At 65.4% G+C, this 12,253-nt stretch overlaps 2 protein-coding genes across 2 annotated transcripts; both read right to left on the bottom strand.

Moving 5' to 3' along the window:
* Positions 1-1,814: 1,814 nt before the first annotated feature.
* On the bottom strand, positions 1,815-4,759 carry PGA5 (pepsinogen A5). Its single transcript, XM_054171941.1, has 9 exons — positions 4,704-4,759; positions 4,412-4,565; positions 3,780-3,891; positions 3,500-3,618; positions 3,210-3,409; positions 2,898-3,014; positions 2,629-2,767; positions 2,042-2,134; positions 1,815-1,964 (listed from the first exon to the last, which is right to left on the bottom strand). Exons 1-9 carry the CDS (start codon positions 4,757-4,759, stop codon positions 1,815-1,817), a joined length of 1,140 nt encoding a protein of 379 aa, XP_054027916.1.
* A 3,714-nt stretch (positions 4,760-8,473) lies between these two features.
* LOC104296257 (pepsin A-like) lies at positions 8,474-11,138 on the bottom strand. The gene is made up of 9 exons (XM_054171942.1): positions 11,080-11,138; positions 10,849-10,996; positions 10,113-10,230; positions 9,804-9,922; positions 9,508-9,707; positions 9,134-9,250; positions 8,877-9,021; positions 8,705-8,797; positions 8,474-8,611 (listed from the first exon to the last, which is right to left on the bottom strand). Exons 1-9 carry the CDS (start codon positions 11,136-11,138, stop codon positions 8,474-8,476), a joined length of 1,137 nt encoding a protein of 378 aa, XP_054027917.1.
* Between the last annotated feature and the right edge of the window lie 1,115 nt (positions 11,139-12,253).

The raw sequence follows: 12,253 nt of genomic DNA, 5'->3' as shown, positions 1-12,253 counted from the left end.
CCAGACCTAGGGAGTGGTGGGAGGCTGGGGAAGGGGTGCCAAGCAGATAGGCTGGGCAACAGCATCCCCCCCCCACCCCCCCCCCGGCTCTGTGCCCTCTCCCACGGGGGCACAGGCACTGCCCCCCTCTGGAGGAGGTCCCCAGGGTGTCCCCAGCCCCTCACCACCCCACTGCAGCGGGACAGCGAGGTGGAACCACCCCCACCCCACCCCCTCCTTGCACCCTCCCAGCTCTCTGGGTGCAAGCTGTGGGAGTGGGAGATGCTCTTGGCCAGGTTGGGGTGGCCCAAAGCAGCCCCCTACCCTCCCCCCCAACCCTGGCACACAGCCCTAGGGTGGGCACTGGCCTGAGGAGGGGTCCAGCTGCCTCCCCAGCCTGTCACCAATAAAGTCACCCTGATATTTATGCTGCCCCCCCCCTCCTGCTTGCCCCCCTGGGCACCCTGCCGTGGGGCTTCTCCTGGGGGGGGTGCTCAGGGGTGAGTGACCTCCCCCGGGGTGACAGGGGCAGTGCTGGAGGGGCCTGGGGACAGCAGGGATGTGCCCTGCCCTGCTGGCTTGGCAGGGAGGGAGACTTCTTTGAGGGCTCTGCAAGCTGAGCCTGAGGGAGCTGAGGGGGGGAGAGGATTTGGGGAGGGGGGAAAAGGGGGGGCGAGGGTAGCACCACAGTTGTCTGCTCCTGGTTGGCACTTACCAAGGGTCACCCCAGGGGTCCCATCGTGGGAGATGTTTGCTGGATGCTGAGCTTGGTGCTGCCCCCTGCCTAAAGGGCTCAACCCCCAGGACACATCTATGGCTCCCTGGAAGCAGCGTGGGGGTTCAGCCTGGTGGTGTCCAGCAAGGAGAGAGGGTGCTCAGCAGCTCCCAGCACCACCAGAACCACAGCAGGCACCAGCACCCAGCCCCTGAAGTAGACAGCAGCTGGCTGCTGGTGAGGCAGAGCCACAGCTGTGCTCCCATCCTGCTCCCTTGTGGTCCCCCACACCTTCTCCATCCCTCTTGACCACCACCAGCCCCAAAGGTGGGCAGCAGATGGCTGCTGGAGGGGCAGAGCCACAGCTGTGCTCCCATCCTGCTCCCTTGTGGTCCCTCACAGCTTCCTCATCCCTCTTGGCCACCACCAGCCCCAAAGGTGGGCAGCAGATGGCTGCTGGAGGGGCAGAGCCACAGCTGTGCTCCCATCCTGCTCCCTTGTGGTCCCCCACACCTTCTCCATCCCTCTTGACCACCACCAGCCCCAAAGGTGGGCAGCAGATGGCTGCTGGAGGGACAGAGCCACAGCTGTGCTCCCATCCTGCTCCCATCCTGCTCCCATCCTGCTCCCATCCTGCTCCCTTGTGCTCCTCCACACCCTCCCCATCCCTCCTGACCACCCCCAGCCCTATCAGCCCCCTGGCACCATGGGGACAGAAAGTGGTGAGCCTGGGGCACCCAGGCCTGGCTGAGGAGCGCCAGCTGCCTTCCTGCAGCCTCCTGGGGGGGAGCAGTGGGTGGCACAGCTCTGCCCTGGGCAGCCTGAGGCTCCGTGGGCAGCCTCAGCCCCGCAGCCGCACAGGCGCTGGGGGGCTTGGTGTAGCCACAGGGCCAAAGGGCAGCAGCAGAGAGGGGCAGGGGTGGCAGGGGCAGGGGTGGCAGGGGTGGCAGGAGGGGCAGGGGGGGAGCCAAGCCAGCCAGCCAGGACACAAGAGAGCTTCTTCATAGCTTTATTGTGGAGGCAAGGGGAGCGCCGGGCTGGGGGGTGGGGGTCAGCCCTGCCAGGCACTGAGCTGGGGGTGCCAGGGCAGAGGGCCAGGCCCCTTGCCCTTGTGGCCAGCTCAGTTGAGAGGGGCCAGCCCCACCCTGTTGTTGGCCCTGTCGAAGATGGTGTAGTACTGGCGGATGAAGACGTCCCCCAGGATCCAGAGCTCCCCGGCCTCGGTGGGCACATCCATGCCTTGGAAGGCCAGGCTGCAGTACCCATCGCCCTGCAGCCAGGGGGCAGGTGGTTACCGACCGCTGGAGCCCTTCCCCCAGCCCCTCCCCGCCCCGGGGGGCTGCTCACCTCTAGCACATAGGCGGTGGGGGGCACGCTGAAGGCCTGGTTGTTGATGTAGTAGACCAGGTCGGGCAGCGAGCTGAGGGCGCTGCAGCTGATCTGCGGGTGGCACAAGGGGAGGGGAGGGTCAGTGCCCACCCCCAGGAGGGACCAGTGTGCCCCCAAGGAGCAAAGCAAAGAAACACTCAGGCTGGAGAAGAGCCCTGAGGGGCACCAAGTCCAACCCCTAACCCTGCTCTCCGTGGGTCACCCCTAAACCCCAAGCACCGCACTGCAGAGCCCCTTCAGACCCCTCCAGGCTGGGGGACTCCACCACCTCCCTGCTGCAGCACAGCCCAAGGCCTGACCACTCTTGCTGGGAACAAATGTTCCCTAGTGCCCAGCCTAAACCTCCCCAGTGCCAGCTTGAGGCCATTCCCTCTTGTTCTGTCACCTGGGAGAAGAGACCAGCCCCAACCTGGCCAGCACCAACCTCTCCACCACCTCCTTTCAGGCAGCTGGAGAGCCCTCTGAGGTCTCCCTCTGGGGAACCAGTGGAGCAGCACAACCCCCCTACCACCCCCCATCCCCCCACCCCACCCCTGGGGCCTCACCTGGCCGTTGGAGTTGGCCCCAAGGCTGGCAAAGATGGTGCCAAGGATGCTGTTGGGCACAACCAGCAGCGAGGTGCCAGTGTCCACGATGGCCTGGCAGCCTTGGAAGCAGGCAGCAGGCTGCCCACCAAGGTAGAAGCTGGGGATAAGGACAGGGGGTGAGCTTTCTGGGCTGCACACCCCCCCCCCCCCCCCCCCACCCCCAAAACACCATGGTGGTGGTGGTGGGGCAAGCCTGATGCCCAGCCTGGGGGCTGTGCCAGGGTTACCTGTCCATGGTGACCTGCCAGTAGGTTTCAGCAGAGAGGGGGATCCAGCTGATGCCGTTGGGGGTGTAGCTGTAGTCGATGGCACCGAAGAGGACGAAGCTGCCGCTGGCCCCATTGCTGCGAGGAGGGAAAGCACGGCGGGAGGCTCTCACCCCATCGCTGGCAGCGCCAGCGCCGAGGGCTCTTTGCTGCCATCTCCCTTTGCTGCCAGCGTCCGGGACGGCAGCGCCGAGCCAGGTCCCCCCCGGCGGCGGTAGGGGGCTGCGGGGAGGCGGTGACCGCCGGTCGGAGCCAGCCCCAGCCGGGGCTCACCTGCTCAGGTAGACAGAGAAGAGGTCCCTCGGCACCAGGTTTTCTGCCATCATGTTGTCGAAGACGGGGGTGGCACCGGAGGAGGCGATGCTGGGGAATGCCAGCCCCAGGATGCCGTCGAAGGGGCTGTAGTAGAAGAAGTCGCCGGGCTCCGTCTCGGTCAGCCCAAAGATCTGGTTGAGGACCTTGATGTCTGCCACCTGGGGGGGGGGAGATGGGGAGAGGGAGGGCTGGTTTAGGGGGCGTGGGTGCCGTGCCAGCCGGCAGGGGGTGGCCGCGGTGCCCCTTACGGTGACGGTGTCGTAGCCCAGCACGCCGGTCATGCTGCCCGTGCCGTAGGCGATGCTGACGCTGTCGTTGGTGCCCACGAAGGTGGAGGAGGCTGCGGGGTTGAAGCGGTTGTGGTTGCCTGCGGGCACAGAAGGGGGAGACGGTCACAGGTCACCCTGCCCTTGGGCACCGGGGGGGGGTGGGGGGCTCCTCCATCACCCCAACACCCAGCTGCAGCCTTCCTCGGCCGGGGGCCTGCCCCCAGCTCTGCTGGTGGGCACGGGGCTGCTGGGCACTCACTGCAGGCCTGGCTGGTGCAGTAGATGGAGGGCACCCAGAGGTTGGAGGAGCCGGTGTCAAAGATCACAGTGAAGTCCTGCCCTGGGGTCCCGATGGAGATGGTGCCAAAGTACTCATTCTGGGGGAGAGGGGGGAGAGGGGTGAGGGGGCTGGGGTAAAGGGGCTGGGGGCAGAGAGGCTGGCAAAAGGGGCTGGGGGGAGAGAGGCTGCAAAAGGGGCTGGGGGCAGAGAGGCTGGCAAAAGGGGCTGGGGGCAGAGGAGTAATGGCTTAGGGCCATGGGTAAGGGGCGAGAGGGGATGACCAGTAGGTTAAGGGAATGGGCAAAAGGCTAAGTGGGATGGGTTAAGGGCTAGAGGGATGGTTAATTGGCTATGAGGGATGGGCAAGGGGCTAGTGGGATGGGTATCAGGCCAGGGGAATAGGTAAGGGGCTAGTGGGATGGGTAAGGGGCTAGTGGGATGGGTAAGGGGCTAGTGGGATGGGCAAGGGATTGAGGGGATGGCCTGGGGGGCTGTTAAAGGGCCAAGCGAAGGGCTAGAGGGATGGCAAAGGGGCTAGCAGGACCGGTGGGTGAGGGAAGGGGCTAAGGGGAGGGGCAAAAGGCTGGCGACCCCCCTGCCCCTGCCCCCACGCTCACATCCATGTAGTTCTGCAGCGGCTCGGCAGAGAGCAGGCTGGGGAAGTACTTGGCGGCTGGGTTGTAGGGGTGCTGCTGCAGGTACAGCTCCAGCAAGCCGTGCTCCTTCAGGGTCTGCCTCAAGGATTTCCCCCTCCACAGAGACACCCTGGGGAGAAGACGACCCCCATCCATTCATCCATCCATCCATCCATCCATCCATCCATCAGCAGGACCCAGGCAGGGACAGGGTGGGAGGGGGGGAGGGGGTGGTCCTCCGGCACCTCCCCAGCCCCGGGACGCTCACCTGGAGATGCGGCATTGAGCCAGGGCCACCAGGGCCAGGAGCAGGAGCAGCTTCATGGCGGTGGCTAAGGCGGGGGGTGCGCGGGTTTGCAAGGCAGGAGGAGGAGGAAGGGGCTGAGAGTGCCACCTGGCCCCAGGCTGGCCCCTTATATCCCAGCTGGGGCTTGTTTGCCCAGCGGCCCCGATAAGAAAGGCAAACGGCTCCCGGGGCAGTTATCACAACGTCCTTAAGGCAGGAGGTGGCCCCGCGGCAAAGTCGAGCCCAGGCTTTGCCATCCTCCCCCCACCCGGGGGCTGACGCCGCGGCCAGGGCACAGGGATGCTGCTGGCAAGCTGGGCACGGGGGCTGACACCCTCCACTGAGGCTGTGCTTCAAACTGCAGGCACGGGGTGGGGGGCTGAGGAGGGGGTCGTGGGGCTGCATGTGGTCACTTCTGGGCACTCCGCTCCCTTCCCCGTCTGGCCACTCCGGGTGGCAGCCAAGCTCCACCAACCACCGGTGCCAGGGGCTTGGCAGTGAGTTTGGGGTGAAATGCTTTCATCCTGGGGTGAGGCTGGGCAGAGGGTGGTGGAGGAGCTGTGCTGGGGGGAGCCAGCTTAGCTCAGAGGTCACAGCCTGGCGTGGGGTGGAAGGCAGCTTCAACATCATCCAGGTCAGCCCCATGCCATGGGCTGGGACACCTTCCCCTGCAGCAGGGTGCTCCAAGCCTTGTCCAGCCTGGCCTAAAGCAGGGCACCCACAGCAGCTTGCCCAGGGGCAGCACAATAGCCAGGGAGGGGGTTGGAAGCTCTGCAGAGAAGGAGACTTGGACCAGAGCAGCTTGAGCCAAGCCTCATCCAACCTGGGCTTGAACACTCCCAGGGATGAGGCAGCCACAGCCTCTCTGGGCAGCCTCTTCCAGCATCTCCCCATAGAGTCCCAGACTGCTTTGGGTGGGAAGAGACCTTCCCAACTCATCCAGTCCAACCCCCTGCGGTCAGCAGGGACAGCCCCAACCCCAGCAGGTTGCTCAGAGCCCCCCAACCAACCTGAGCTGCAGTGGTGCCAGGGCTGGGGCAGCTCCCAGCTCTCCCTGGGCAGCCTGGGACAGGCTCTCACCACCCTCAGGGGCAAACATTTCTCCCTCCTCTCCAGGCTGAATCTCCCTCTGTTAGTTCCAAACCATCAGCCCTTGTCCTGGCACAAAGGGCTCTGCTCCAAAGTCTGTCCCCATCTTCCTCCTCAGCTCCTGGAGGCCCTGAAAGGCCACCAGAAGGTCTCCCTGGAGCCTTCTCCAGGCTGAACAACCCCAGGTGCAGCAGGGCCAGAGAAGGGCAACCAAGCTGGGGAAGGGTCTGGAGAAGAGGGCTGGGGAGGAGCAGCTGAGGCTGGGGGTATTGAGCCTGGAGAGAAGGAGGCTGAGGAGAGACCTTCTGGCTCTCTGCAGCTCCCTGCAAGGAGCCTGCAGCCAGGTGGGGCTTGGGCTCTTGTGCCAAGGAACAAGTGACAGGACAAGAGGGAACAGCCTCAAGCTGCCCCAGGGGAGGTTTAGGTTGGCCATGAGGAAGACCTCTCCCTGGGCAGCCTGGGACAGGCTCTCACCACCCTCAGGGGCAAACATTTCTCCCTCCTCTCCTGCCTGAATCTCTCTCTGTTAGTTCCAAACCATCAGCCCTTGTCCTGGCACAAAGGGCCCTGCTCAAAGTCTGTCCCCAGCTCATAGTTCTCCTTGAAGCACTCAAAGGCCGCCAGAAGGTCTCCCTGGAGCCTTCTCTCCTCCAGCCTGAACCACCTCAGCTCTCCCAGCCTGGCCTCACAGCAGAGGGCTGCCAGCCCCTGCTCATCTCCACGACCTCCTCCTGGCCCTGCTCCAACAGGTCCTTGTGCTGGGTGTCCATCCTGCCCCATCTGCCCCCGAGGAAGGAGGGAGAGGTGGAGCTGGGGGCAGCCGAGGATGCCCCTGGCTGCGCGCTGCCAAGGTCGCCGGTGCCAGGCCGCGCCAGGGGGTGCCCGCTGCTGGGCCAGGCCACCCCGACTCCGTCACAGCATCACGTGCAGGAGATGTGGCTGCCAGCAGGGTCACCTTGTCCTGCAGGGAAACAAAGCCACAGCCATGCCAAGGAGCTGGGGACCCACCTGCCCAGAGCCACCCCCGGACGGGCTCGGAGCGGCTTCGCCTGCCCCGGCAGCAGCTACGGCCCAGCTGCAGGGAATGAAATGGAGCTTTGGCAGGGCCAGGCTGGATGTGGCTCTGAGCAACCTCAGCACCAGCCAGCAGTGTGCAGCTGCAGCCCACAGAGCCAAGCAGAGCCTGGGCTGCAGCAAGAGAAGCGTGACCAGCAGGGCCAGGGAGGGGATTCTGCCCCTCTGCTCTGCTCTGCTGAGACCACAGCTGGAGCTCTGGGGCCAGCTCTGGAGCCTCTGTGCCAGGAAGGATCTGGAGGGGCTGGAAGGTGTCCAGAGAAGGGCCAGGAGGAGGACGAGAGGGCTGGAGCTGCTCTGCTGTGAGGACAGACTGAGGGAGTTGGGGTTGTGCAGGCTGGAGAGGAGAAGGCTCCAAGGAGACCTTCCTGTGGCCTTCCAGGATCTGCAGGGGGCTACAGGAAAGCTGGGGAGGGACTTTGGAGGGTGTCAGGGAGGGATAGGACTGGGGGGGATGGAGCACAACTAGAAGTGGGGAGATTGAGATTGGCTGTGAGGAAGAAGTTGTTCCCCATGAGGGTGGTGAGAGCCTGGCACAGGCTGCCCAGGGAGGTGGTGGAAGCCTCCTGCCTGGAGGTGTTTGCAGCCAGGCTGGAGGTGGCTGTGAGCAACCTGCTGTGGGGTGCATCAGATGGATGCTGGTGTGGCAGAGATGCAGCTGTGCTCACAACCTGCTCCCATGTGGTGCAGGACTCGACCACCAGCAGCCCCAGCACCCCTGTGGCCTCCAGACGTGTCCTGTGGCACGGTGGAGAAGGAAAACAGTGGCCAAGAAGTACCCAGCCCTGGATAAGGACCACCAGCTGCTCCCATAAAGCCTGCTGGGATGAGCCTGGGCACTCTGGGCACCTCTAGGTCTGTAAAGACATCTAGGGGGCCATAGGGTGCCTGAGGACCTCACCAGGGGGTGGTACCCCACCTGTCCCTGCCCTGGTGTCCATGCCCAGTCCCTGGGCACCACTCAGCAGAGTCTGGCCCCAGCCTCTTGCCCCCCACAGCTCCTTTAGCTCTTGCTGAGCATTGCTCAGCTGCCCTCTGGGGCTGCTCTTCTGCAGGCTCCACAGCCCCAGGGCTCTCAGCCTTTGCTCCTCACAGAGCTGCTCCAGGCCCCTCAGCACCTTCAGAGCCTCCCCTGGACTCCCTCCAGCAGCTCCCAGGCTCTCTTGAGCTGGGGAGCCCAGAACTGGACCCAGTGCTCCAGCCTGGGCCTGACCAGGGCAGGGTAGATGGGGAGGAGAACCTCCCTTGCCCTGCTGGCCACACTCCTCCTCATGCCCCCAGGACACCATTGGCCTTCTTGGCCACCAGGGCACATTGCTGGCCCATGGGCAACTTGCTGTCCCCCAGCACTGCCAGGCCCTTCTCCTTGGAGCTAATCTAGAGCAGCTAAGCCCACACACTGGTGCCCATGCCCAGGGACACGCTGGCAGTGCCCCAGTGGCCGGGGCAGCCCTTCCCCAGGAGAGGTGGCACGAAGGGAGCTGCTTCATCGCTTTATTGTGCGGGGGATGGGAGCGCCGGGGGAGGCTCCGTGCTGCCAGCCCCCACGCTGGGGACGGCAGGAGGGGCTGCTGCTGCTCGGGGGCAGCTCAGGGCACCCTGGCCAGCCCCACCCTGTTGTTGTCCCTGTCGTAGATGCTGTAGTACTGCCGCAGGAAGACGTCCCCCAGGATCCAGAGGTCGCTGTCCATGCTGTCGAAGCCCAGGATGCAGGAGCCGTCGCTTTGCTGCCGAGGACGAGGTGCAGGCTGCTCAGCAGCTGCCGGAGCCCCTGCCCGAACCCACCCCCCCCCCAGTGCCCTCCCCAGGGGGCTGCCCACCTTGATCACATAGCTCCGGGCTGGCACGGGGAAGAGGTCGCCGTGGATGTGGAAGACAACGTCGGGCATGAAGCGGACGGCGTTGCAGCTGACCTGCGCCAGGGGCAGGGCAGTGAGCGCCCCGGGAGCTGCCCCAAGGAGCCGCCCCGGGGGGCAGCTGCCCGGCCTCAGCCCTCACCTGGCCCTGGGAGTTGGCACCAAGGAAGAAGCGGATGCTGGGCAGGGATGAAGTGGGGACCACTATCCGGGAGGTGCCCGTGTCCAGGATGGCCTGGCAGCCCCCCAGGCAGGCGATGGGCAGGTAGTTGACAGTGACACTGGGCAGAGGGGCACGGGGTGAGGCTCCTGGGCATGGCAGGAGGGGCTGCAGCCCCTCCCCCCCCCAGCACCAAGGGAAGGTGCCCAGCCCGGGGGCTGTGCCAGGCCTACCTCTGCATGCTGACTTGCCAGTAGGTTTGGGCAGAGAGGGGGATCCAGGTGATGCCCTTGGAGGTGTACTTGGAGTCGATGGCACCAAAGAGGATGAAGCTGCCACCGTCCCCGTTCCTGGGAGAGGAAAGGCAGCAGCTGAGGGGCTCAGCCAGCACCCCCCCAGCCCCACTGGCAGTGCCAGCACCACGGGGGCTTTGCTGCCATCCTCCTCTGGCGGTGTCAGGGCTGAGCCAGGTTCCTCAGGAGCCGGGGGTGGGGGTGGACCTGGCGCGGGTGCCCGGTGCCAGAGGCAGCGGTGCTGGGAGGCCCCGGGAGCCAAGGTCTTCAGCGGGGGCTGGGGGGGAGGGGGGGGTTGTCTGGGCAGGGCTCACCTGCTGAGGTAGACAGAGAAGAGGTTCTTTGCCACCAGGTTCTGTGCCATCATGTTGTCGAAGACAGGGGTGGCCTGGGAGGCGGAGATGCTGGGGTAAGCCAGCCCCAGGATGCCGTCGAAGGGGCTGTAGGTGAAGACGTCCCCGGGCTCCGTCACCGACAGCCCGAAGACCTGGCTGGTGATGGTGATCTGATAGACCTGTGTGGGGAGAGGGGCAGAGGGAGGCCCTGCTGGGGGGGCCGGGGGTGGGGGCGGGCAGTGTGCAGCTGGCAGGGCTGCCCAGCTGCCCCTTACGGTGAGGGTGTCGTAGCCCAGCACGCCGGTCATGCTGCCCGTGCCGTAGGTGATGCTCAGCGTCCGGTTGGTGCCCACGAAGGTGGAGGAGGCGTCGGGGTTGAAGCGCTGGTGGTTGCCTGGGGGCGCAGGAGGGAGGAGCTCAGGCTCTGCCCTGCCCTCGGGGACCCCTCCCCGGGGCCTCCCCCAGCGCTCAGCGCCCTGGGGAAGAGGCAGGGCAGAGCCCTCCCGGGCTGGCAGAGCCCCCCGCAGCCAGCCCGGGGGCTGCCACCCCCCCCGCTGGTGGGCACGGGGCTGCTGGGCACTCACTGCAGGCAGAGCTGTTGCAGTAGACGGAGGGCACCCAGAGGTTGGAGGAGCCGGTGTCAAAGATCACAGTGAAGACCTGCCCCGGGGTCCCGAGGGAGATGTTGCCGAAGTACTCATTCTGAGGGGGGGAAAGAGGGCTCAGGGGAGGCAGAGGGGTTCAGGGGGGGCAGAGGGGCTGCAGGGCTGGCACAGGGGCTGCTGGCACCGGGGAGAGCTCACTGGGGTGGGAGAGAAAAGAATCCCAGAGTCCTGCCAGCTGCAGAGGACCTTTCCGGCCATCAGCTCCCACTGCTCTCCACCTCTGCCAGGGCTGCTGCCCAGCCATGGCCCAGGGCCCTCAGCTGCTCCTCCCCAGCCCTCTGCCCCAGCCCCTTCCCCACATTTGTTGCCCTGCTCTGGCCCTGCTCTCCAGCTGCTCGATGTCCTTCTTGTGCTGAAGGGCTCAAAACTGCCCCCAGGGTTCCAGCTGTGGCCTCAGCAGTGCCCAGCCCAGGGGACAATCCCTGCCCTGCTCCTGCTGGCCACACTCTGGCTGCTCCAGGCCAGGCTGCTGGTGGCCTCCTTGGCCAGCTGGGCACCCCCTGGCTCACCTCCAGCTGCTGTCACCAACCCCCCAGCTCCAGGGTTAGGGGACAGGCAAGGGGCCAGGGGGGTGGGTAAGGAAGAAGGGGAGCAAGGCTGGGGCTGGGGGACAGCTTGAGGGCAGGTGCCAGCCCCTGTGCCCTGCCATGCTCACGTCCATGTAGTTCCTCATGGGCTCTCTGTCTCCCTTGCTGTCAGCAGCCTGGGCCCCCAGCCTGGCCTGGTGCTTCTGCAGGTAGGTCTCCAGCAAGCCCTTCTCCTCCAGGGTCTGCCTCAGGGACTTGCCCCTCCACAGAGGCACCCTGCAGGGACAGGAGCCCTGCTGTCAGCAGGAGCCAGGCAGGGGCAGGGGGCTGGGGGTCCTCAGCCCCCTCCCAGTGCTCACCTGAACACACCACACTGGGCCAGGGCCACCAGGCTGAGGAGCAGAAGCAGCTTCCACATCTTGCTCAGCACCCTGGGGAGAGGCACAGAGAGGACCCTCAGCCACTCTGGTGCTGGTGCAGGGCTGGCAGGAGAGGCTGGCAGCCACCAGGCTCTGCAGGGAGAGCTGGCCAGGCTGGAGGGCTGGGGGAGAGGAAGCTCCTGGAGACCACCCAGGGCAAGGGGGGGGGGTCCTGCAGCTGGGCAGGGGGAGCCCCTGCAGCCAGCAAGGGCAGGGGGAAGGACTCACCAGGCTCTGCTGCAGTGCAGGGAAGCTCTCAGGCACTCAGACACCTCTGGCACAGGAGGGCTCAGGGGCAGAAGCAGCACTGGGAGGCTGTGGCTCTTCTGCACCTTCTGCATGGCCACTGTGGCTATTTAAAGGCCTCCAGAAGCTCTCCCCCCACCCAGGATGAGTCTTGGGCACGGGCAGAGCCTCCTTTGATCTTCTCCTCCTCACTGGCATGGGACAGCAGCTCCCATTCTGCCCCTGAGTGTCTCCTGCCCCCTGGCCCAGAGCCATCCCCTGACCTTTCCTCATGCTGGGGGCTGCTGAGCTGGGAGGGAGCAAACATCCCTCAGCTGCCTGCCCAGGCAGCTTTGTGCTTCTTGGGGCAGATCCATCGGCTCCAGAGGCCTCAGAGGAGTTTATCTTATCAGTGATCAGCCCAGAGCTGCATTTCCTTCTTGCCTGACCTTTCCCTGCTCCTGGCCAGCCCCCAGCCCCCTCAGCCCTCCTTGCAGGCAGGGCACATCCTCACCAAAGCCACCTTGACCATCAGCCCTCTCCACTCTGGCAGCCTGGGGCATGCAAGGGACCTCTTCTGGAGGGTGTCCCTGAGGCTGGGCTGCTGGGAGCAGCTCATGGCTGCTGCCTGCTCCTAAACCACACCAGCCAGGCCCTTCCCAGCCACCTGGGCACAGGCTGGGCTTCAGTGAGCAAAAAAGGGCTTTGGAGCGGGGGGAATCTCAATAAAAGTTTCAGACCTGGAGTGGAAAGAGAAGAGCAACTTGAGAGGGGATGTAGGAGGCACCTGGACAATGAGCTGAAGGTGCAGAAGCAGGACTGGATTTGTCCCCTGAGGGTTTGGGTGCTTGAGCATCTGTGGAGATGGAGACACATCCCAGAGTCCCAG

The sequence above is a fragment of the Dryobates pubescens genome, chromosome 22 (assembly GCF_014839835.1).
Source record: "Dryobates pubescens isolate bDryPub1 chromosome 22, bDryPub1.pri, whole genome shotgun sequence".
In the NCBI taxonomy this organism is placed as follows: Eukaryota; Metazoa; Chordata; class Aves; order Piciformes; family Picidae; genus Dryobates; species Dryobates pubescens.
Note: the sequence above shows the minus strand (reverse complement) of the source record. Positions and strands in the feature narration are given on the sequence as shown.